This window comes from Coregonus clupeaformis, chromosome 33 (genome assembly GCF_020615455.1).
Source record: "Coregonus clupeaformis isolate EN_2021a chromosome 33, ASM2061545v1, whole genome shotgun sequence".
Classification (NCBI taxonomy): domain Eukaryota; kingdom Metazoa; phylum Chordata; class Actinopteri; order Salmoniformes; family Salmonidae; genus Coregonus; species Coregonus clupeaformis.
In genome coordinates, this window is record NC_059224.1 from 7,375,534 (window position 1) to 7,400,726 (window position 25,193).

The 25,193-nt window shown below is 46.1% G+C and overlaps 2 protein-coding genes across 4 annotated transcripts in view; one reads left to right on the forward strand and one right to left on the reverse strand.

Annotated features, from left to right (window-relative positions):
- Positions 1 to 534: 534 nt before the first annotated feature.
- LOC121548584 (prepronociceptin-like) lies at positions 535 to 20,177 on the forward strand. The gene is made up of 2 exons (XM_041860061.1): positions 535 to 772; positions 19,377 to 20,177. Exons 1-2 carry the CDS (start codon positions 620 to 622, stop codon positions 20,031 to 20,033), a joined length of 810 nt encoding a protein of 269 aa, XP_041715995.1. The 5' UTR covers positions 535 to 619; the 3' UTR covers positions 20,034 to 20,177.
- A 1,990-nt stretch (positions 20,178 to 22,167) lies between these two features.
- The window catches only part of LOC121548585 (zinc finger protein 395), a 29,556-nt gene continuing 26,530 nt past the window's right edge, over positions 22,168 to 25,193 (reverse strand). For all 3 annotated transcript variants that reach the window (XM_041860064.1, XM_041860062.2, XM_041860063.2), the window contains exon 10: positions 22,168 to 23,732. In XM_041860064.1, the coding sequence (XP_041715998.1) occupies positions 23,621 to 23,732 (112 nt within the window). In that variant the 3' untranslated portion in view covers positions 22,168 to 23,620. The remainder of the gene's footprint in view (positions 23,733 to 25,193) is intronic.

Below are 25,193 nucleotides of genomic sequence, written 5' to 3' on the forward strand. Positions count from 1 at the left end.
AACAGGCCCTACAGGTCTATCTATCGTCTCTAGAAAGTGGACACACCTGACCTATTTCACTTTTCTCTATTGTTGTTGGTGTTGTTGTTGGTGGTGGTGTTGTTGGTGGTGGTGTTGGTGTTGTTGTTGTTGGTGTTGTTGTTGTAGTGCCCCTGCTCACCCCTTTGAAATTAACATTTTGAAATGACCTCTTTTCTCCTTTCCCTCACCTCTCCTTTCCCTCACCTCTCCTTCCCCTCACCTCTCATTTCCCTCACCTCTCCTTCCCCTCACCTCTCCTTTCCCTCACCTCTCCTTCCCCTCACCTCTCCTTCCCCTCACCTCTCCTTTCCCTCACCTCTCATTTCCCTCACCTCTCCTTTCCCTCACCTCTCATTTCCCTCACCTTTCCTTTCCCTCACCTCTCCTTTCCCTCACCTCTCCTTTCCCTCACCTCTCCTTTCCCTCACCTCTCCTTTCCCTCACCTCTCCTTCCCTCACCTATGTGTCTTCCCACCAGCCTGTGCCCTCCTCCATAAACCCTACACCCTACACCCTACACCCTCGGGCCTCCACCCTCCTCCTGTCCCTGTTGCCCATCCGTCCGTCCCTCCCTCCCTCCCTCCCTCAGTAGTGAGTCATGAAGTGGTCCCTGTGGAGCATACTGCTGCTGGTGGTGTGTCTGTGCTCCCCAGGACGGAGTGATTGCCAGGGTGACTGCCTGGCCTGTGGCCTCCTAATACCCCTACCCAACCCCCAGACCCAGGGCCAGCAGCAAGCATTCAACACACTGGTGAGTGACTGTGTGTGTGGGAGGTGTGTGTGTGTGTATGTCCCGCATGCAGAATGGGGATGATGGTTGTATGGATGATGGATGATGGTTGTATGGATGATGGTTGTATGGATGATGGATGATGGTTGTATGGATGATGGTTGTATGGATGATGGTTCTATGGATGATGGATGTTGGTTGTATGGATGATGGTTATATGGATTATGGTTGTATGGATGATGGTTATATGGATTATGGTTGTATGGATGATGGATGATGGTTGTAGGGATGATGGTTGTATGGATGATGGTTGTATGGATGATGGATGATGGTTGTATGGATGATGGTTCTATGGATGATGGATGTTGGTTGTATGGATGATGGTTGTATGGATGATGGTTGTATGGATGATGGATGATGGTTGTATGGATGACGGTTGTATGGATGATGGTTGTATGGATGATGGATGATGGTTGTATGGATTATGGTTGTATGGATGATGGATGATGGTTGTATGGATGATGGTTGTATGTTTGATGGTTGTATGGATGATGGTTGTATGGATGATGGATGATAGTTGTATGGATGATGGTTATATGGATGATGGATGATGGTTGTATGGATGATGGTTGAATGGATGATGGTTGTATGGATGATGCTTGTATGGATGATGGATGATGGTTGTATGGATAATGGTTATATGGATGATGGCTGTATGGATGATGGATGATGGTTGAATGGATGATGGTTGTATGGATGATGGATGATAGTTGTATGGATGATGGTTGTATGGATGATGGATGATAGTTGTATGGATGATGGTTGTATGGATGATGGTTGTATGGATGATGGATGATGGTTGAATGGATGATGGTTGTATGGATGATGGTTGTATGGATGATGGTTGTATGGATGATGGACGATAGTTGTATGGATGATGGTTGTATGGATGATGGTTGTATGGATGATGGACGATAGTTGTATGGATGATGGTTGTATGGATGATGGATGATAGTTGTATGGATGATGGTTGTATGGATGATGGACGATAGTTGTATGGATGATGGTTGTATGGATGATGGATAATAGTTGTATGGATGATGGTTGTATGGATGATGGACGATAGTTGTATGGATGATGGTTGTATGGATGATGGATGATAGCTGTATGGATGATAGTTGTAGTGTGATCGTCATTGTTTATTTGAAAAACACTTTTTCTCCCAAAAAGTTTTACCACACAGCTTTTACAAGATAGAACAGTAATTTAGTATTCTGTCATTAGGGTGACTCATGGGATGTAGCAGTAGCAGTGCTAATGTAGATAATCATTCTAATTATGCTTCTGAATGAGGCAGCTTCACGAAGCGAATAGCAGGCCTGGGTTCAAACACTATTAGAAATCTTTTCAATACTTTCAGTCTTTGCTCGAGCTTGCCTGGAGTGCCAGACGGGGGCGGGGAGTTTTCAGTTTTGGGACTATTCTATTGGTTCCATTAAGCCAGTCAAGCTCAATCAAGCCCTGCTCAAGTATTTGAAATGATTTAAAATACTCTTTGAATCCAGGTAGTTCTGAGACATAGCAGTGCTGATGATGATGCGGTTGACTGGTGCAGCTGGGGTTAGAGCTCTGTGGTAATATAGCAGCTAATTGACTGGTGCAGCTGGGGTTAGAGCTCTGTGGTAATATAGCAGCTAATTGACTGGTGCAGCTGGGGTTAGAGCTCTGTGGTAATATAGCAGCTAATTGACTGGTGCAGCTGGGGTTAGAGCTCTGTGGTAATATAGCATCTAATTGACTGGTTCAGCTGGGGAATTAGCTCTGTGGTAATATAGCAGCTAATTGACTGGTACAGCTGGGGTTAGAGCTCTGTGGTAATATAGCAGCTAATTGACTGGTGCAGCTGGGGTTAGAGCTCTGTGGTAATATAGCATCTAATTGACTGGTTCAGCTGGGGAATTAGCTCTGTGGTAATATAGCAGCTAATTGACTGGTTCAGCTGGGGTTAGAGCTCTGTGGTAATATAGCAGCTAATTGACTGGTGCAGCTGGGGTAAGAGCTCTGTGGTAATATAGCATCTAATTGACTGGTACAGCTGGGGATAGAGCTCTGTGGTAATATAGCAGCTAATTGACTGGTGCAGCTGGGGTTAGAGCTCTGTGGTAATATAGCAGCTAATTGACTGGTGCAGCTGGGGTTAGAGCTCTGTGGTAATATAGCATCTAATTGACTGGTGCAGCTGGGGATATAGCTCTGTGGTAATATAGCAGCTAATTGACTGGTACAGCTGGGGTTAGAGCTCTGTGGTAATATAGCATCTAATTGACTGGTACAGCTGGGGTTAGAGCTCTGTGGTAATATAGCAGCTAATTGACTGGTGCAGCTGGGGTTAGAGCTCTGTGGTAATATAGCAGCTAATTGACTGGTGCAGCTGGGGTTAGAGCTCTGTGGTAATATAGCAGCTAATTGACTGGTGCAGCTGGGGTTAGAGCTCTGTGGTAATATAGCAGCTAATTGACTGGTTCAGCTGGGGTTAGAGCTCTGTGGTAATATAGCAGCTAATTGACTGGTGCAGCTGGGGTTAGAGCTCTGTGGTAATATAGCAGCTAATTGACTGGTGCAGCTGGGGTTAGAGCTCTGTGGTAATATAGCAGCTAATTGACTGGTGCAGCTGGGGTTAGAGCTCTGTGGTAATATAGCAGCTAATTGACTGGTGCAGCTGGGGTTAGAGCTCTGTGGTAATATAGCATCTAATTGACTGGTGCAGCTGGGGATAGAGCTCTGTGGTAATATAGCATCTAATTGACTGGTACAGCTGGGGTTAGAGCTCTGTGGTAATATAGCAGCTAATTGACTGGTGCAGCTGGGGTTAGAGCTCTGTGGTAATATAGCAGCTAATTGACTGGTGCAGCTGGGGTTAGAGCTCTGTGGTAATATAGCATCTAATTGACTGGTTCAGCTGGGGAATTAGCTCTGTGGTAATATAGCAGCTAATTGACTGGTACAGCTGGGGTTAGAGCTCTGTGGTAATATAGCAGCTAATTGACTGGTGCAGCTGGGGTTAGAGCTCTGTGGTAATATAGCATCTAATTGACTGGTTCAGCTGGGGAATTAGCTCTGTGGTAATATAGCAGCTAATTGACTGGTTCAGCTGGGGTTAGAGCTCTGTGGTAATATAGCAGCTAATTGACTGGTGCAGCTGGGGTTAGAGCTCTGTGGTAATATAGCATCTAATTGACTGGTACAGCTGGGGATAGAGCTCTGTGGTAATATAGCAGCTAATTGACTGGTGCAGCTGGGGTTAGAGCTCTGTGGTAATATAGCAGCTAATTGACTGGTGCAGCTGGGGTTAGAGCTCTGTGGTAATATAGCATCTAATTGACTGGTGCAGCTGGGGATATAGCTCTGTGGTAATATAGCAGCTAATTGACTGGTACAGCTGGGGTTAGAGCTCTGTGGTAATATAGCATCTAATTGACTGGTACAGCTGGGGTTAGAGCTCTGTGGTAATATAGCAGCTAATTGACTGGTGCAGCTGGGGTTAGAGCTCTGTGGTAATATAGCAGCTAATTGACTGGTGCAGCTGGGGTTAGAGCTCTGTGGTAATATAGCAGCTAATTGACTGGTGCAGCTGGGGTTAGAGCTCTGTGGTAATATAGCAGCTAATTGACTGGTTCAGCTGGGGTTAGAGCTCTGTGGTAATATAGCAGCTAATTGACTGGTGCAGCTGGGGTTAGAGCTCTGTGGTAATATAGCAGCTAATTGACTGGTGCAGCTGGGATTAGAGCTCTGTGGTAATATAGCAGCTAATTGACTGAGTGCAGCTGGGGTTAGAGCTCTGTGGTAATATAGCAGCTAATTGACTGGTGCAGCTGGGGTTAGAGCTCTGTGGTAATATAGCAGCTAATTGACTGGTGCAGCTGGGGTTAGAGCTCTGTGGTAATATAGCATCTAATTGACTGGTACAGCTGGGGTTAGAGCTCTGTGGTAATATAGCAGCTAATTGACTGGTGCAGCTGGGGTTAGAGCTCTGTGGTAATATAGCATCTAATTGACTGGTGCAGCTGGGGTTAGAGCTCTGTGGTAATATAGCATCTAATTGACTGGTGCAGCTGGGGTTAGAGCTCTGTGGTAATATAGCAGCTAATTGACTGGTGCAGCTGGGGTTAGAGCTCTGTGGTAATATAGCAGCTAATTGACTGGTGCAGCTGTGGTTAGAGCTCTGTGGTAATATAGCAGCTAATTGACTGTTGCAGCTGGGGTTAGAGCTCTGTGGTAATATAGCATCTAATTGACTGGTGCAGCTGGGGTTAGAGCTCTGTGGTAATATAGCAGCTAATTGACTGGTTCAGCTGGGGTTAGAGCTCTGTGGTAATATAGCAGCTAATTGACTGGTGCAGCTGGGGTTAGAGCTCTGTGGTAATATAGCATCTAATTGACTGGTGCAGCTGGGGATATAGCTCTGTGGTAATATAGCAGCTAATTGACTGGTACAGCTGGGGTTAGAGCTCTGTGGTAATATAGCATCTAATTGACTGGTACAGCTGGGGTTAGAGCTCTGTGGTAATATAGCAGCTAATTGACTGGTGCAGCTGGGGTTAGAGCTCTGTGGTAATATAGCAGCTAATTGACTGGTGCAGCTGGGGTTAGAGCTCTGTGGTAATATAGCAGCTAATTGACTGGTGCAGCTGGGGTTAGAGCTCTGTGGTAATATAGCAGCTAATTGACTGGTTCAGCTGGGGTTAGAGCTCTGTGGTAATATAGCAGCTAATTGACTGGTGCAGCTGGGGTTAGAGCTCTGTGGTAATATAGCATCTAATTGACTGGTGCAGCTGGGGTTAGAGCTCTGTGGTAATATAGCAGCTAATTGACTGGTGCAGCTGGGGTTAGAGCTCTGTGGTAATATAGCAGCTAATTGACTGGTGCAGCTGGGGTTAGAGCTCTGTGGTAATATAGCAGCTAATTGACTGGTGCAGCTGGGGTTAGAGCTCTGTGGTAATATAGCATCTAATTGACTGGTACAGCTGGGGTTAGAGCTCTGTGGTAATATAGCAGCTAATTGACTGGTGCAGCTGGGGTTAGAGCTCTGTGGTAATATAGCAGCTAATTGACTGGTGCAGCTGGGGTTAGAGCTCTGTGGTAATATAGCAGCTAATTGACTGGTGCAGCTGGGGTTAGAGCTCTGTGGTAATATAGCAGCTAATTGACTGGTGCAGCTGGGGTTAGAGCTCTGTGGTAATATAGCAGCTAATTGACTGGTGCAGCTGGGGTTAGAGCTCTGTGGTAATATAGCATCTAATTGACTGGTGCAGCTGGGGATAGAGCTCTGTGGTAATATAGCATCTAATTGACTGGTACAGCTGGGGTTAGAGCTCTGTGGTAATATAGCAGCTAATTGACTGGTGCAGCTGGGGTTAGAGCTCTGTGGTAATATAGCAGCTAATTGACTGGTGCAGCTGGGGTTAGAGCTCTGTGGTAATATAGCATCTAATTGACTGGTTCAGCTGGGGAATTAGCTCTGTGGTAATATAGCAGCTAATTGACTGGTACAGCTGGGGTTAGAGCTCTGTGGTAATATAGCAGCTAATTGACTGGTGCAGCTGGGGTTAGAGCTCTGTGGTAATATAGCATCTAATTGACTGGTTCAGCTGGGGGAATTAGCTCTGTGGTAATATAGCAGCTAATTGACTGGTTCAGCTGGGGTTAGAGCTCTGTGGTAATATAGCAGCTAATTGACTGGTGCAGCTGGGGTTAGAGCTCTGTGGTAATATAGCATCTAATTGACTGGTACAGCTGGGGATAGAGCTCTGTGGTAATATAGCAGCTAATTGACTGGTGCAGCTGGGGTTAGAGCTCTGTGGTAATATAGCAGCTAATTGACTGGTGCAGCTGGGGTTAGAGCTCTGTGGTAATATAGCATCTAATTGACTGGTGCAGCTGGGGATATAGCTCTGTGGTAATATAGCAGCTAATTGACTGGTACAGCTGGGGTTAGAGCTCTGTGGTAATATAGCATCTAATTGACTGGTACAGCTGGGGTTAGAGCTCTGTGGTAATATAGCAGCTAATTGACTGGTGCAGCTGGGGTTAGAGCTCTGTGGTAATATAGCATCTAATTGACTGGTGCAGCTGGGGTTAGAGCTCTGTGGTAATATAGCAGCTAATTGACTGGTGCAGCTGGGGTTAGAGCTCTGTGGTAATATAGCAGCTAATTGACTGGTGCAGCTGGGGTTAGAGCTCTGTGGTAATATAGCAGCTAATTGACTGGTGCAGCTGGGGTTAGAGCTCTGTGGTAATATAGCAGCTAATTGACTGGTGCAGCTGGGGTTAGAGCTCTGTGGTAATATAGCATCTAATTGACTGGTACAGCTGGGGTTAGAGCTCTGTGGTAATATAGCAGCTAATTGACTGGTGCAGCTGGGGTTAGAGCTCTGTGGTAATATAGCAGCTAATTGACTGGTGCAGCTGGGGTTAGAGCTCTGTGGTAATATAGCAGCTAATTGACTGGTGCAGCTGGGGTTAGAGCTCTGTGGTAATATAGCAGCTAATTGACTGGTGCAGCTGGGGTTAGAGCTCTGTGGTAATATAGCAGCTAATTGACTGGTGCAGCTGGGGTTAGAGCTCTGTGGTAATATAGCATCTAATTGACTGGTGCAGCTGGGGATAGAGCTCTGTGGTAATATAGCATCTAATTGACTGGTACAGCTGGGGTTAGAGCTCTGTGGTAATATAGCAGCTAATTGACTGGTGCAGCTGGGGTTAGAGCTCTGTGGTAATATAGCAGCTAATTGACTGGTGCAGCTGGGGTTAGAGCTCTGTGGTAATATAGCATCTAATTGACTGGTTCAGCTGGGGAATTAGCTCTGTGGTAATATAGCAGCTAATTGACTGGTACAGCTGGGGTTAGAGCTCTGTGGTAATATAGCAGCTAATTGACTGGTGCAGCTGGGGTTAGAGCTCTGTGGTAATATAGCATCTAATTGACTGGTTCAGCTGGGGAATTAGCTCTGTGGTAATATAGCAGCTAATTGACTGGTTCAGCTGGGGTTAGAGCTCTGTGGTAATATAGCAGCTAATTGACTGGTGCAGCTGGGGTTAGAGCTCTGTGGTAATATAGCATCTAATTGACTGGTACAGCTGGGGATAGAGCTCTGTGGTAATATAGCAGCTAATTGACTGGTGCAGCTGGGGTTAGAGCTCTGTGGTAATATAGCAGCTAATTGACTGGTGCAGCTGGGGTTAGAGCTCTGTGGTAATATAGCATCTAATTGACTGGTGCAGCTGGGGATATAGCTCTGTGGTAATATAGCAGCTAATTGACTGGTACAGCTGGGGTTAGAGCTCTGTGGTAATATAGCATCTAATTGACTGGTACAGCTGGGGTTAGAGCTCTGTGGTAATATAGCATCTAATTGACTGGTACAGCTGGGGTTAGAGCTCTGTGGTAATATAGCAGCTAATTGACTGGTGCAGCTGGGGTTAGAGCTCTGTGGTAATATAGCAGCTAATTGACTGGTGCAGCTGGGGTTAGAGCTCTGTGGTAATATAGCAGCTAATTGACTGGTGCAGCTGGGGTTAGAGCTCTGTGGTAATATAGCAGCTAATTGACTGGTGCAGCTGGGGTTAGAGCTCTGTGGTAATATAGCAGCTAATTGACTGGTGCAGCTGGGGTTAGAGCTCTGTGGTAATATAGCATCTAATTGACTGGTGCAGCTGGGGATAGAGCTCTGTGGTAATATAGCATCTAATTGACTGGTACAGCTGGGGTTAGAGCTCTGTGGTAATATAGCAGCTAATTGACTGGTGCAGCTGGGGTTAGAGCTCTGTGGTAATATAGCAGCTAATTGACTGGTGCAGCTGGGGTTAGAGCTCTGTGGTAATATAGCATCTAATTGACTGGTTCAGCTGGGAATTAGCTCTGTGGTAATATAGCAGCTAATTGACTGGTACAGCTGGGGTTAGAGCTCTGTGGTAATATAGCAGCTAATTGACTGGTGCAGCTGGGGTTAGAGCTCTGTGGTAATATAGCATCTAATTGACTGGTTCAGCTGGGGAATTAGCTCTGTGGTAATATAGCAGCTAATTGACTGGTTCAGCTGGGGTTAGAGCTCTGTGGTAATATAGCAGCTAATTGACTGGTGCAGCTGGGGTTAGAGCTCTGTGGTAATATAGCATCTAATTGACTGGTACAGCTGGGGATAGAGCTCTGTGGTAATATAGCAGCTAATTGACTGGTGCAGCTGGGGTTAGAGCTCTGTGGTAATATAGCAGCTAATTGACTGGTGCAGCTGGGGTTAGAGCTCTGTGGTAATATAGCATCTAATTGACTGGTGCAGCTGGGGATATAGCTCTGTGGTAATATAGCAGCTAATTGACTGGTACAGCTGGGGTTAGAGCTCTGTGGTAATATAGCATCTAATTGACTGGTACAGCTGGGGTTAGAGCTCTGTGGTAATATAGCAGCTAATTGACTGGTGCAGCTGGGGTTAGAGCTCTGTGGTAATATAGCAGCTAATTGACTGGTGCAGCTGGGGTTAGAGCTCTGTGGTAATATAGCAGCTAATTGACTGGTGCAGCTGGGGTTAGAGCTCTGTGGTAATATAGCAGCTAATTGACTGGTTCAGCTGGGGTTAGAGCTCTGTGGTAATATAGCAGCTAATTGACTGGTGCAGCTGGGGTTAGAGCTCTGTGGTAATATAGCAGCTAATTGACTGGTGCAGCTGGGGTTAGAGCTCTGTGGTAATATAGCATCTAATTGACTGGTGCAGCTGGGGATATAGCTCTGTGGTAATATAGCAGCTAATTGACTGGTACAGCTGGGGTTAGAGCTCTGTGGTAATATAGCATCTAATTGACTGGTACAGCTGGGGTTAGAGCTCTGTGGTAATATAGCAGCTAATTGACTGGTGCAGCTGGGGTTAGAGCTCTGTGGTAATATAGCAGCTAATTGACTGGTGCAGCTGGGGTTAGAGCTCTGTGGTAATATAGCAGCTAATTGACTGGTGCAGCTGTGGTTAGAGCTCTGTGGTAATATAGCAGCTAATTGACTGTTGCAGCTGGGGTTAGAGCTCTGTGGTAATATGGCATCTAATTGACTGGTGCAGCTGGGGTTAGAGCTCTGTGGTAATATAGCAGCTAATTGACTGGTTCAGCTGGGGTTAGAGCTCTGTGGTAATATAGCAGCTAATTGACTGGTGCAGCTGGGGTTAGAGCTCTGTGGTAATACAGCATCTAATTGACTGGTGCAGCTGGGGATATAGCTCTGTGGTAATATAGCAGCTAATTGACTGGTACAGCTGGGGTTAGAGCTCTGTGGTAATATAGCATCTAATTGACTGGTACAGCTGGGGTTAGAGCTCTGTGGTAATATAGCAGCTAATTGACTGGTGCAGCTGGGGTTAGAGCTCTGTGGTAATATAGCAGCTAATTGACTGGTGCAGCTGGGGTTAGAGCTCTGTGGTAATATAGCAGCTAATTGACTGGTGCAGCTGGGGTTAGAGCTCTGTGGTAATATAGCAGCTAATTGACTGGTTCAGCTGGGGTTAGAGCTCTGTGGTAATATAGCAGCTAATTGACTGGTGCAGCTGGGGTTAGAGCTCTGTGGTAATATAGCATCTAATTGACTGGTGCAGCTGGGGTTAGAGCTCTGTGGTAATATAGCAGCTAATTGACTGGTGCAGCTGGGGTTAGAGCTCTGTGGTAATATAGCAGCTAATTGACTGGTGCAGCTGGGGTTAGAGCTCTGTGGTAATATAGCAGCTAATTGACTGGTGCAGCTGGGGTTAGAGCTCTGTGGTAATATAGCATCTAATTGACTGGTACAGCTGGGGTTAGAGCTCTGTGGTAATATAGCAGCTAATTGACTGGTGCAGCTGGGAGTTAGAGCTCTGTGGTAATATAGCAGCTAATTGACTGGTGCAGCTGGGGTTAGAGCTCTGTGGTAATATAGCAGCTAATTGACTGGTGCAGCTGGGGTTAGAGCTCTGTGGTAATATAGCAGCTAATTGACTGGTGCAGCTGGGGTTAGAGCTCTGTGGTAATATAGCAGCTAATTGACTGGTGCAGCTGGGGTTAGAGCTCTGTGGTAATATAGCATCTAATTGACTGGTGCAGCTGGGGATAGAGCTCTGTGGTAATATAGCATCTAATTGACTGGTACAGCTGGGGTTAGAGCTCTGTGGTAATATAGCAGCTAATTGACTGGTGCAGCTGGGGTTAGAGCTCTGTGGTAATATAGCAGCTAATTGACTGGTGCAGCTGGGGTTAGAGCTCTGTGGTAATATAGCATCTAATTGACTGGTTCAGCTGGGGAATTAGCTCTGTGGTAATATAGCAGCTAATTGACTGGTACAGCTGGGGTTAGAGCTCTGTGGTAATATAGCAGCTAATTGACTGGTGCAGCTGGGGTTAGAGCTCTGTGGTAATATAGCATCTAATTGACTGGTTCAGCTGGGGAATTAGCTCTGTGGTAATATAGCAGCTAATTGACTGGTTCAGCTGGGGTTAGAGCTCTGTGGTAATATAGCAGCTAATTGACTGGTGCAGCTGGGGTTAGAGCTCTGTGGTAATATAGCATCTAATTGACTGGTACAGCTGGGGATAGAGCTCTGTGGTAATATAGCAGCTAATTGACTGGTGCAGCTGGGGTTAGAGCTCTGTGGTAATATAGCAGCTAATTGACTGGTGCAGCTGGGGTTAGAGCTCTGTGGTAATATAGCATCTAATTGACTGGTGCAGCTGGGGATATAGCTCTGTGGTAATATAGCAGCTAATTGACTGGTACAGCTGGGGTTAGAGCTCTGTGGTAATATAGCATCTAATTGACTGGTACAGCTGGGGTTAGAGCTCTGTGGTAATATAGCAGCTAATTGACTGGTGCAGCTGGGGTTAGAGCTCTGTGGTAATATAGCATCTAATTGACTGGTGCAGCTGGGGTTAGAGCTCTGTGGTAATATAGCAGCTAATTGACTGGTGCAGCTGGGGTTAGAGCTCTGTGGTAATATAGCAGCTAATTGACTGGTGCAGCTGGGGTTAGAGCTCTGTGGTAATATAGCAGCTAATTGACTGGTGCAGCTGGGGTTAGAGCTCTGTGGTAATATAGCAGCTAATTGACTGGTGCAGCTGGGGTTAGAGCTCTGTGGTAATATAGCATCTAATTGACTGGTACAGCTGGGGTTAGAGCTCTGTGGTAATATAGCAGCTAATTGACTGGTGCAGCTGGGGTTAGAGCTCTGTGGTAATATAGCAGCTAATTGACTGGTGCAGCTGGGGTTAGAGCTCTGTGGTAATATAGCAGCTAATTGACTGGTGCAGCTGGGGTTAGAGCTCTGTGGTAATATAGCAGCTAATTGACTGGTGCAGCTGGGGTTAGAGCTCTGTGGTAATATAGCAGCTAATTGACTGGTGCAGCTGGGGTTAGAGCTCTGTGGTAATATAGCATCTAATTGACTGGTGCAGCTGGGGATAGAGCTCTGTGGTAATATAGCATCTAATTGACTGGTACAGCTGGGGTTAGAGCTCTGTGGTAATATAGCAGCTAATTGACTGGTGCAGCTGGGGTTAGAGCTCTGTGGTAATATAGCAGCTAATTGACTGGTGCAGCTGGGGTTAGAGCTCTGTGGTAATATAGCATCTAATTGACTGGTTCAGCTGGGGAATTAGCTCTGTGGTAATATAGCAGCTAATTGACTGGTACAGCTGGGGTTAGAGCTCTGTGGTAATATAGCAGCTAATTGACTGGTGCAGCTGGGGTTAGAGCTCTGTGGTAATATAGCATCTAATTGACTGGTTCAGCTGGGGAATTAGCTCTGTGGTAATATAGCAGCTAATTGACTGGTTCAGCTGGGGTTAGAGCTCTGTGGTAATATAGCAGCTAATTGACTGGTGCAGCTGGGGTTAGAGCTCTGTGGTAATATAGCATCTAATTGACTGGTACAGCTGGGGATAGAGCTCTGTGGTAATATAGCAGCTAATTGACTGGTGCAGCTGGGGTTAGAGCTCTGTGGTAATATAGCAGCTAATTGACTGGTGCAGCTGGGGTTAGAGCTCTGTGGTAATATAGCATCTAATTGACTGGTGCAGCTGGGGATATAGCTCTGTGGTAATATAGCAGCTAATTGACTGGTACAGCTGGGGTTAGAGCTCTGTGGTAATATAGCATCTAATTGACTGGTACAGCTGGGGTTAGAGCTCTGTGGTAATATAGCATCTAATTGACTGGTACAGCTGGGGTTAGAGCTCTGTGGTAATATAGCAGCTAATTGACTGGTGCAGCTGGGGTTAGAGCTCTGTGGTAATATAGCAGCTAATTGACTGGTGCAGCTGGGGTTAGAGCTCTGTGGTAATATAGCAGCTAATTGACTGGTGCAGCTGGGGTTAGAGCTCTGTGGTAATATAGCAGCTAATTGACTGGTGCAGCTGGGGTTAGAGCTCTGTGGTAATATAGCAGCTAATTGACTGGTGCAGCTGGGGTTAGAGCTCTGTGGTAATATAGCATCTAATTGACTGGTGCAGCTGGGGATAGAGCTCTGTGGTAATATAGCATCTAATTGACTGGTACAGCTGGGGTTAGAGCTCTGTGGTAATATAGCAGCTAATTGACTGGTGCAGCTGGGGTTAGAGCTCTGTGTAATATAGCAGCTAATTGACTGGTGCAGCTGGGGTTAGAGCTCTGTGGTAATATAGCATCTAATTGACTGGTTCAGCTGGGGAATTAGCTCTGTGGTAATATAGCAGCTAATTGACTGGTACAGCTGGGGTTAGAGCTCTGTGGTAATATAGCAGCTAATTGACTGGTGCAGCTGGGGTTAGAGCTCTGTGGTAATATAGCATCTAATTGACTGGTTCAGCTGGGGAATTAGCTCTGTGGTAATATAGCAGCTAATTGACTGGTTCAGCTGGGGTTAGAGCTCTGTGGTAATATAGCAGCTAATTGACTGGTGCAGCTGGGGTTAGAGCTCTGTGGTAATATAGCATCTAATTGACTGGTACAGCTGGGGATAGAGCTCTGTGGTAATATAGCAGCTAATTGACTGGTGCAGCTGGGGTTAGAGCTCTGTGGTAATATAGCAGCTAATTGACTGGTGCAGCTGGGGTTAGAGCTCTGTGGTAATATAGCATCTAATTGACTGGTGCAGCTGGGGATATAGCTCTGTGGTAATATAGCAGCTAATTGACTGGTACAGCTGGGGTTAGAGCTCTGTGGTAATATAGCATCTAATTGACTGGTACAGCTGGGGTTAGAGCTCTGTGGTAATATAGCAGCTAATTGACTGGTGCAGCTGGGGTTAGAGCTCTGTGGTAATATAGCAGCTAATTGACTGGTGCAGCTGGGGGTTAGAGCTCTGTGGTAATATAGCAGCTAATTGACTGGTTCAGCTGGGGTTAGAGCTCTGTGGTAATATAGCAGCTAATTGACTGGTGCAGCTGGGGTTAGAGCTCTGTGGTAATATAGCAGCTAATTGACTGGTGCAGCTGGGGTTAGAGCTCTGTGGTAATATAGCATCTAATTGACTGGTGCAGCTGGGGATATAGCTCTGTGGTAATATAGCAGCTAATTGACTGGTACAGCTGGGGTTAGAGCTCTGTGGTAATATAGCATCTAATTGACTGGTACAGCTGGGGTTAGAGCTCTGTGGTAATATAGCAGCTAATTGACTGGTGCAGCTGGGGTTAGAGCTCTGTGGTAATATAGCAGCTAATTGACTGGTGCAGCTGGGGTTAGAGCTCTGTGGTAATATAGCAGCTAATTGACTGGTGCAGCTGGGGTTAGAGCTCTGTGGTAATATAGCAGCTAATTGACTGGTTCAGCTGGGGTTAGAGCTCTGTGGTAATATAGCAGCTAATTGACTGGTGCAGCTGGGGTTAGAGCTCTGTGGTAATATAGCAGCTAATTGACTGGTGCAGCTGGGGTTAGAGCTCTGTGGTAATATAGCAGCTAATTGACTGGTGCAGCTGGGGTTAGAGCTCTGTGGTAATATAGCAGCTAATTGACTGGTGCAGCTGGGGTTAGAGCTCTGTGGTAATATAGCAGCTAATTGACTGGTGCAGCTGGGGTTAGAGCTCTGTGGTAATATAGCATCTAATTGACTGGTACAGCTGGGGTTAGAGCTCTGTGGTAATATAGCAGCTAATTGACTGGTGCAGCTGTGGTTAGAGCTCTGTGGTAATATAGCAGCTAATTGACTGGTGCAGCTGTGGTTAGAGCTCTGTGGTAATATAGCAGCTAATTGACTGTTGCAGCTGGGGTTAGAGCTCTGTGGTAATATAGCATCTAATTGACTGGTGCAGTTTGGGATATAGCTCTGTGGTAATATAGCAGCTAATTGACTGGTACAGCTGGGGTTAGAGCTCTGTGGTAATATAGCATCTAATTGACTGGTACAGCTGGGGTTAGAGCTCTGTGGTAATATAGCAGCTAATTGACTGGTGCAGCTGGGGTTAGAGCTCTGTGGTAATATAGCAGCTAATTGACTGGTGCAGCTGGGGTTAGAGCTCTGTGGTAATATAGCAGCTAATTGACTGGTGCAGCTGGGGTTAGAGCTCTGTGGTAATATAGCAGCTAATTGACTGGTTCAGCTGGGGTTAGAGCTCTGTGGTAATATAGCAGCTAATTGACTGGTGCAGCTGGGGTTAGAGCTCTGTGGTAATATAGCAGCTAATTGACTGGTGCAGCTGGGGTTAGAGCTCTGTGGTAATATAGCAGCTAATTGACTGGTGCAGCTGGGGTTAGAGCTCTGTGGTAATATAGCAGCTAATTGACTGGTGCAGCTGGGGTTAGAGCTCTGTGGTAATATAGCAGCTAATTGACTGGTGCAGCTGGGGTTAGAGCTCTGTGGTAATATAGCATCTAATTGACTGGTACAGCTGGGGTTAGAGCTCTGTGGTAATATAGCAGCTAATTGACTGGTGCAGCTGGGGTTAGAGCTCTGTGGTAATATAGCATCTAATTGACTGGTGCAGCTGGGGTTAGAGCTCTGTGGTAATATAGCATCTAATTGACTGGTGCAGCTGGGGTTAGAGCTCTGTGGTAATATAGCAGCTAATTGACTGGTGCAGCTGGGGTTAGAGCTCTGTGGTAATATAGCATCTAATTGACTGGTGCAGCTGGGGTTAGAGCTCTGTGGTAATATAGCAGCTAATTGACTGGTGCAGCTGGGGTTAGAGCTCTGTGGTAATATAGCAGCTAATTGACTGGTGCAGCTGGGGTTAGAGCTCTGTGGTAATATAGCAGCTAATTGACTGGTGCAGCTGGGGTTAGAGCTCTGTGGTAATATAGCATCTAATTGACTGGTACAGCTGGGGTTAGAGCTCTGTGGTAATATAGCAGCTAATTGACTGGTGCAGCTGGGGTTAGAGCTCTGTGGTAATATAGCATCTAATTGACTGGTGCAGCTGGGGTTAGAGCTCTGTGGTAATATAGCATCTAATTGACTGGTGCAGCTGGGGTTAGAGCTCTGTGGTAATATAGCAGCTAATTGACTGGTGCAGCTGGGGTTAGAGCTCTGTGGTAATATAGCAGCTAATTGACTGGTGCAGCTGGGGTTAGAGCTCTGTGGTAATATAGCAGCTAATTGACTGTTGCAGCTGGGGTTAGAGCTCTGTGGTAATATAGCATCTAATTGACTGGTGCAGTTTGGGATATAGCTCTGTGGTAATATAGCAGCTAATTGACTGGTACAGCTGGGGTTAGAGCTCTGTGGTAATATAGCATCTAATTGACTGGTACAGCTGGGGTTAGAGCTCTGTGGTAATATAGCAGCTAATTGACTGGTGCAGCTGGGGTTAGAGCTCTGTGGTAATATAGCAGCTAATTGACTGGTGCAGCTGGGGTTAGAGCTCTGTGGTAATATAGCAGCTAATTGACTGGTGCAGCTGGGGTTAGAGCTCTGTGGTAATATAGCAGCTAATTGACTGGTTCAGCTGGGGTTAGAGCTCTGTGGTAATATAGCAGCTAATTGACTGGTGCAGCTGGGGTTAGAGCTCTGTGGTAATATAGCAGCTAATTGACTGGTGCAGCTGGGGTTAGAGCTCTGTGGTAATATAGCAGCTAATTGACTGGTGCAGCTGGGGTTAGAGCTCTGTGGTAATATAGCAGCTAATTGACTGGTGCAGCTGGGGTTAGAGCTCTGTGGTAATATAGCATCTAATTGACTGGTGCAGCTGGGGTTAGAGCTCTGTGGTAATATAGCATCTAATTGACTGGTGCAGCTGGGGTTAGAGCTCTGTGGTAATATAGCAGCTAATTGACTGGTGCAGCTGGGGTTAGAGCTCTGTGGTAATATAGCAGCTAATTGACTGGTGCAGCTGTGGTTAGAGCTCTGTGGTAATATAGCAGCTAATTGACTGTTGCAGCTGGGGTTAGAGCTCTGTGGTAATATAGCATCTAATTGACTGGTGCAGCTGGGGTTAGAGCTCTGTGGTAATATAGCAGCTAATTGACTGGTTCAGCTGGGGTTAGAGCTCTGTGGTAATATAGCAGCTAATTGACTGGTGCAGCTGGGGTTAGAGCTCTGTGGTAATATAGCAGCTAATTGACTGGTGCAGCTGGGGTTAGAGCTCTGTGGTAATATAGCAGCTAATTGACTGGTGCAGCTGGGGTTAGAGCTCTGTGGTAATATAGCAGCTAATTGACTGGTGCAGCTGGGGTTAGAGCTCTGTGGTAATATAGCAGCTAATTGACTGGTTCAGCTGGGGTTAGAGCTCTGTGGTAATATAGCAGCTAATTGACTGGTGCAGCTGGGGTTAGAGCTCTGTGGTAATATAGCAGCTAATTGACTGGTGCAGCTGGGGTTAGAGCTCTGTGGTAATATAGCAGCTAATTGACTGGTGCAGCTGGGGTTAGAGCTCTGTGGTAATATAGCAGCTAATTGACTGGTGCAGCTGGGGTTAGAGCTCTGTGGTAATATAGCATCTAATTGACTGGTGCAGCTGGGGTTAGAGCTCTGTGGTAATATAGCATCTAATTGACTGGTGCAGCTGGGGTTAGAGCTCTGTGGTAATATAGCAGCTAATTGACTGGTGCAGCTGGGGTTAGAGCTCTGTGGTAATATAGCAGCTAATTGACTGGTGCAGCTGTGGTTAGAGCTCTGTGGTAATATAGCAGCTAATTGACTGTTGCAGCTGGGGTTAGAGCTCTGTGGTAATATAGCATCTAATTGACTGGTGCAGCTGGGGTTAGAGCTCTGTGGTAATATAGCAGCTAATTGACTGGTTCAGCTGGGGTTAGAGCTCTGTGGTAATATAGCAGCTAATTGACTGGTGCAGCTGGGGTTAGAGCTCTGTGGTAATATAGCAGCTAATTGACTGGTGCAGCTGGGGTTAGAGCTCTGTGGTAATATAGCATCTAATTGACTGGTGCAGCTGGGGTTAGAGCTCACCACCTTCCGGAGACATTTGAAACCCCACCTCTTTAAGGAATACCTGGGATAGGATAAAGTAATCCTTCCCCCCACACACACAGCGGAGTCGCTCACCACGAAGAAACCCCACCTCTTTAAGGAATACCTGGGATAGGATAAAGTAATCCTTCTACCCCCCACACACACACAGCGGAGTCGCTCACCACCTTCCGGAGACATTTGAAACCCCACCTCTTTAAGGAATACCTGGGATAGGATAAAGTAATCCTTCTAAAAAAATAAATAATTGTAAAGTGGTTATCCCACTGGCTATAGGGTGAATGCATCAATTTGTGAGTCGCTCTGGACTAGAGCGTCTGCTAAATGACGTAAATGTGCCCTTGAGCAAGGCACTTAACCCTAATTGCTCCTGTAAGTCGCTCTGGATAAGAGCGTCTGCTAAATGACTAAAATGTAAATGTAAATGTAAATATAGCATCTAATTGACTGGTTCAGCTGGGGTTAGAGCTCTGTGGTAATATAGCAGCTAATTGACTGGTGCAGCTGGGGTTAGAGCTCTGTGGTAATATAGCATCTAATTGACTGGTGCTCTGTATTAGCTGTTATGAGGGGATGCAGACAGTGATTCATGATTGACACATTGTATCAGGATCTTCTAGAGGCCAGATGGAATGCTCCTGGTTTTGTTGTTTTAGTGTTACATAGTTTCCCCACCACATACTGAGAGATCATGCGGCCATTACGTGGCATGCACTCACACACACACGTATGCACTCACTCACACACACACACACACACACACACACACACACACACACACACACACACACACACACACACACACACACACACACACACACTCACACTCACACACACACACACTCTCACACACACACACACACACACACACTCACACACACACACACACACACTCACACACTCACACACACACACACACACACATACACATTGCTGACGTGGGGAGAGTCCCCCGGTGAGACCATTCCATTTTCCGTCAATATTTCCCTATTCTCTTTTGATGTGAGCCGGTTTTCATACAACTATCTTTAATTCATTAGTTAACAGGATTTACCGTTTACCTCATCAAAACCGACAATTACAGTTATCATGGGCCTGTCCGGTTTGTGCATAAGTCTCAAATGACTCCCTTTTACCCATACAAACGTACAGGGCTACTTGACACAGAGGACGTATAGTCTAGACTCTAATAACACCCCTCCCTGTCCTTCTCTGTCTGTTCACAGGTGTGTCTGTTGGAGTGTGAGGGTCACGTCTCCCCTGCCCTCACCTGGGAGCTGTGTCAGCGAGCCGTCCTACCTCACTACCACCTCCCACCAGACGGTGGCGCTGTGTCTAAGAGAGCAGCAGAGGAGCTGACCCTGGGCCCTGTAGACCTGGACTCTGACGGACAACTCCTCTACTCTGCAGCCATGGAGCGCTACCAGCAGGACAAAGAAAACCAGGAAGAGGGGGACCTGGAGCGACGTGATGCCCAGTACGACTCCTCCCCGCTGGACTCGACCGAGGAGGGAGACTCCCTGGCTCTGGAGAACAGGGAGGAGGAGAAGGAGGAGGAAGAGGACAGGAGGAGGAGCAGCCAGGGGGAGGGAGGAGATGAGGAGGAGGCCGCGGTCCAGCTGACCAAGCATTTCGGGGGCTTCCTGAAAGGTCACCACGGTTATAGGAAGCTGATTGGTGGGCCGGTGGGGCGGCCACTGCAGAAACGCCTCGGAGGGTTCATCGGGATCAGGAAGTCGGCCAGGAAGTGGAACAACCAGAAGAGGGTGAGCCAGCTCCTCCGGCAGTACCTGGGGATGACCAGCGGCAGGGCCCCTGGCCGCGGGGTTGGGAGGTTCACTAACCCAGCCCAGGGCGTCAGGAGGCTGCCCAGCCGGCTGTAGCCTTCCCTTCCCTCCAACCTCCTGGGGCCTCTCTGCTCTTCTCTTCTCCCGTGCCTCCACCCTCCTGGGGCCTCTCTGCTCTTCTCTCCTCCTGTGCCTCCAACCCCTGGGGCCTCTCTGCTCTTCTCTTCTCCCGTGCCTCCACCCTCCTGGGGCCTCTCTGCTCTTCTCTTCTCCTGTGCCTCCACCCTCCTGGGGCCTCTCTGCTCTTCTCTTCTCCCGTGCCTCCACACTCCTGGGGCCTCTCTGCTCTTCTCTTCTCCCGTGCCTCCAACCCCTGGGGCCTCTCTGCTCTTCTCTTCTCCCGTGCCTCCAATCCCTGGGGCCTCTCTGCTCTTCTCTTCTCCCGTGCCTCCACCCTCCTGGGTCTTCTCTTCTCCCAGGTACCTCCATAGAAATAAAAGTACCTATAGTTTACCATTTGTCTGCTGTTACGTTGGTATTCTATTCCTGTAGTTACCGACTATGTCTACAACTACAGCTACGGGGACCGTGAACTCCCTCATACCTCATCAGCCTAATGAAGAAGAGTAATGACATCATCATTCTGAAACCCATCCGGTGTTGTGTGAAGAGAAGTAAGGAAAGTTTCCTTCCAACCATCAACGTTGCTCCCACCCTACCGCCCCAGTTAATGAACTGCTTCCTGAAAAATAAAAGTGCAATGTAATATTGTGTGTCAGTATCTTAAGGTCAGACTACATGATACTAGATCCTGGATATAATACCACCCACGTTAGGATGATGACTGGATGGATGTTTATATGATGTACAGTATGTATGCACTTTAACTTTTTTAAAGTAAAGCTTGAGCGAGTGAGGGTTTCAGTTGTTATTTGCACTGTTCACGGTCTCTGGATCATTAAAGAACTGGTGGTCTGAATCTTCTCTATTCTGAGAATATACCGTATGCACTGGCCAGAGAACAGTCGTCACTATCTGGCGAAGTCGGAAGCCCTGCCTATTTTACAATTGATCTTCTTAAAATCTGTTTTTAAACCTAACCCTAACATTAATCCTAACCTTAACCTTAACTTCTAACCTTTGGCTTGCCCTCATAAATTGTTACTATACAGCCAATTTAGATTTTGCAGCTTGGACACATAGTGGGAACCACAGAGTAGATCAGCTCCCAGACAGTAGGATAACAATTTGTAAGTCGCTCTGGATAAGAGCGTCTGCTAAATGATGTAAATGTAAATGTAAATAACACTTCCCCTTGCGGTTGGTAGAGTAGATCAGTTCCCAGACAGTAGGATAACACTGCCCCCTGGTGTTGGTAGAGTAGATCAGCTCAGACAGTAGGATAACACTGCCCCCTGGTGTTGGTAGAGTAGATCAGCTCAGACAGTAGGATAACACTGCCCCCTGGTGTTGGTAGAGTAGATCAGCATCAAATCAAATCAAACGTTATTTGCCACATGCGCCGAATACAACAGGTGTAGACCTTACAGTGAAATGCTTACTTACAAGCCCTTAACCAACAATGCAGTTCAAGAAAGAGTTAAGAAAATATTTACCAAATAAACAAAAGTAAAAAAATTATCAAAAATAACACAATAGGGGGTACCGGTACAGTAGAGCAACACTGCCCCCCTGTTGTTGTTAACGTAGATCATGACCTTTATTTGTCTTCCAGGATACATACCAAACTGAATTTACCACCCTATCTGATTTTGATAAAAAGGCAAGAGATATTTGCATGTTATCTTCTTGTTACTGTATGGAATAGAGTTTGTTTGCATGTCTGAAAATACTCAATAACACAACATTATGTGATGGTTTTAGGTTAGAATTTCACCTGTTAGTCATAGAGGGTGATATTGTTTCGCCACGCATACCTTTAGGCAGTATTTATCCTGTACTGCACTGGGGTATGTTAGAGTGTGTGTGTGTGTGTGTGTGTGCGGTAATGTTATGTGTGTATGTGGCTGTGTATGTGTGCATGTGTGTGTGTTTGTGAGTACATGTCTCTCATTCATACACAAATAACCTTTTTGTGAGTACGGTGTACATTTCTAACGTGTACCATTGTTCAAAAGTCTTAATGACACCTGTATAGACAAAAAATGTAATAAATGAGTTTGCTATTTCTCTTGTGGATTGCCGTGCAGAAAATTGTCAGTGCCCAATATTCTCAGTGGGGTACTTTATTTGAATGTGTTAATTTACATTTACATTTTAGTCATTTTAGCAGACGCTCTTATCCAGAGCGACTTACAGTTAGTTAGTGAGTGCATACATTTTAATGACGTTACACAATACGTTTTTTTGTTGTTTCATTAGAAGGATAATACAAATTCAGTTGTCTAATTGCCTGATCCCTTGGTAGTGGTCCAATAGCAGGGTTGGGTTCAATTCCAATTGAAGTCACTCAATACTCAATACAGGAAGTAATTTGAATATAAATTCAAAACTTCACAAGCTTTTGAAATAAATAGCTTCTCCTTTTCCATTTATTGGAAAATCATTGAGAATAAATTGGAATTTTTTCTATTGGAATTTCAGTTTAATTCCTGAATTGACCGAGCAATTCAAATTGACCCCAATCCTGTCCAGTAGCTTATACAGACAGGACCATAACAATGCTTAACCAAGACGGGGAAGAGTAAAATCCTGTATGGAAGGAACTGACTTGATTCAAACCACAACGAGTCAAACCAAATGTAGCATATTCATCACTATCCTTGTAAAATACATTTCAATAAAATGTGCCAAAACATGACATAAACCTCTGCCTACCTCTCAGGTGGGACAGAAAGGCCATCCTTTAAAAAGAGACAAAAACACAAAATAGTCCAAAGGAAGAACTCATAGATAGCACACCATATAGAAGTAACAGGTATCCATTACCTCCGTAGAGACCACAGGGAAGAATGAAGTGTTGGAGGAAGAGATTGAAGGAACAAGAAGAGTGTAAAACATACTGTGGAAGGTGAGGAGACATGCTCTCAGTGGAAGGTGAGGAGACATGCTCTCAGTGGAAGGTGGAAGGAGCCTGGGGACAGATATGTTTGCTGTATAGAAGAAGAAGAAGAATTCTGGATGGAGAGCAGTTAAGGGTTAAGGGCCTTGTTCAAAAGTACAACCAGGGATGGAAATGAAGCTAGCCCGCTAGTACTGTTCAGATCAGGCTAGTAGGAAATGTGCCACACTAGCCCACCAGGCCAGTCAAAGTTTGTTCTTAGAAATATCGCAATGGCGCATACTTTGGACCCGAATGTTACTCAGGGCTACTAGCCAGTGGCCAAAAAGTTCCATCCCTGTGTATATCTAACTCCTATGGTCGTTGCCATGCTACATAGCACAAACCGGTCTGGTACCAGGCTAGGAAGGACGAGCCTTGTAGGCCTACCTCATCATAACACAGTCTAACCTAGTAGCTACTAGCACCGCCATCACACACTGACTTACTTCTCAGGTCAACGTATAAAAAAACTAAACAGAAATCACTTTATTCCTTGAGGGGAAAAAAAAACAAGGTATAAAAAAAGTTGTTCTTGATGGCTTACAGGCCCTGATCGTGATCGTGTCCTCTCTCTTTTTTTTCAAGTCTCTCTTTCATCATCCTTTGTTCACGCACTCGTTTAGTCTGGGAAGCGCTGGCATGCTTTCTTCCAGCGGCAGGCCGTGCACCACTGGTCCTTGCGCTCCACTCCGTACACCTTACGACACTTTTTGGCCTCCGCTCGCCCCTTCCTACAGACAAGACACCAAGTTGGGGACGTGTGGCAGAATCATAGTATACCTAATACATACAGTATGGTGAGAGAATCCAGTAGCAGAGAAAAGGCTGTGTTACAGAGAATAGGTGAAACATTCTCCTTCATGTTTCTTATCTAGCCATCTAATCATGCCCTCCCATCACATTGGGAGAGGTGTGGAGTGTGTGTAGAGACTGAGATAGAAGAGAAAGATAGAGGGGCTATAAGGAATGGAGAGGAGAGATAGTTGAGACAGAGGGGAGAGGAGAGATAGTTGAGACAGAGGGGAGTGTGATGAGGTGGTGTTGAAGGAGTCAGGCGCAGGAGGGTAAATCACAGAATAACAGGCTTTAATCCGCAAAATACAGGGTTACACAAAAATACTCCAAGGCACAAAACAGGCGCACTGGAAAATACTCCCGTTGATACAAAATACACGAGCGGAATGGAGAGGAGAGATAGTTGAGACAGAGAGGAGAGGAGAGATAGTTGAGACAGAGAGGAGAGGAGAGATAGTTGAGACAGAGAGGAGAGGAGAGATAGTTGAGACAGAGAGGAGAGGAGAGATAGTTGAGACAGAGAGGAGAGGAGAGATAGTTGAGACAGAGAGGAGAGGAGAGATAGTTGAGACAGAGAGGAGAGGAGAGATAGTTGAGACGACCCTCCCACTCTGTCTGCCGTATTCTCTCTCTTTGCTCTTGTTTCCTTATTAGGATGCCGGTGGGCGGAGTTGGGAGGGTCGTCAGCTACATGGGAAACACCTGGGCCGGGTGTGTCCCAGCATAAATGGACCTCTTCCACATTCATGAAGGAGACTCTCTCCAGGCAGATACTTTGACTTTGGTTGTGGTATTTTTGTGGCCTTTTTGGTTGTTTGCTTTGGCACCTCTCAACACTTTTCCATATTACATTTATGCACGCAAACACTCACTTACACTACTGATTACTGATTACACACCCCATTGTTATTTGAGTTAGTTTACTTTAGTTAATAAATATATACTTTAAGTATTCCTTGTCTCCACGTGTCTCCCTTTTGTTACGAACTTGAGCCGGTTCGTGACAAGTGGGGGCTCATCCGGGATCTTGAACTGGTTGTGTTTGGGAGAACGTGGAGTTAATATCCAATTCTGTAGGTTTATTTTTTTGTAAATTTTGTTAGTTTGTTTGAGTTTGATAGGCCCAGTATTGGTTTCCTTTGGGTTGTGTACTGCGTTGGAGAGAGTACATTGGTTAGTTTCCAGTCCCTGCCCAGCCTGGAAACTCTTGCTCTATTCGCTGTTGGGGCATCGTTCTGAGGAGGTGAGTACAATCGGCTGTGTACCTCAGTGGGAGATTGGGTCGGGTAGTGACATTTTCTACCCGGAGCTATAGCTTTTTCCCCTGATAGGCTTAGTGACGTGTTTTGTTTTGGGATACGTTGGGCATGGTTAAATGTTTGTTATTTTTGTGTGGT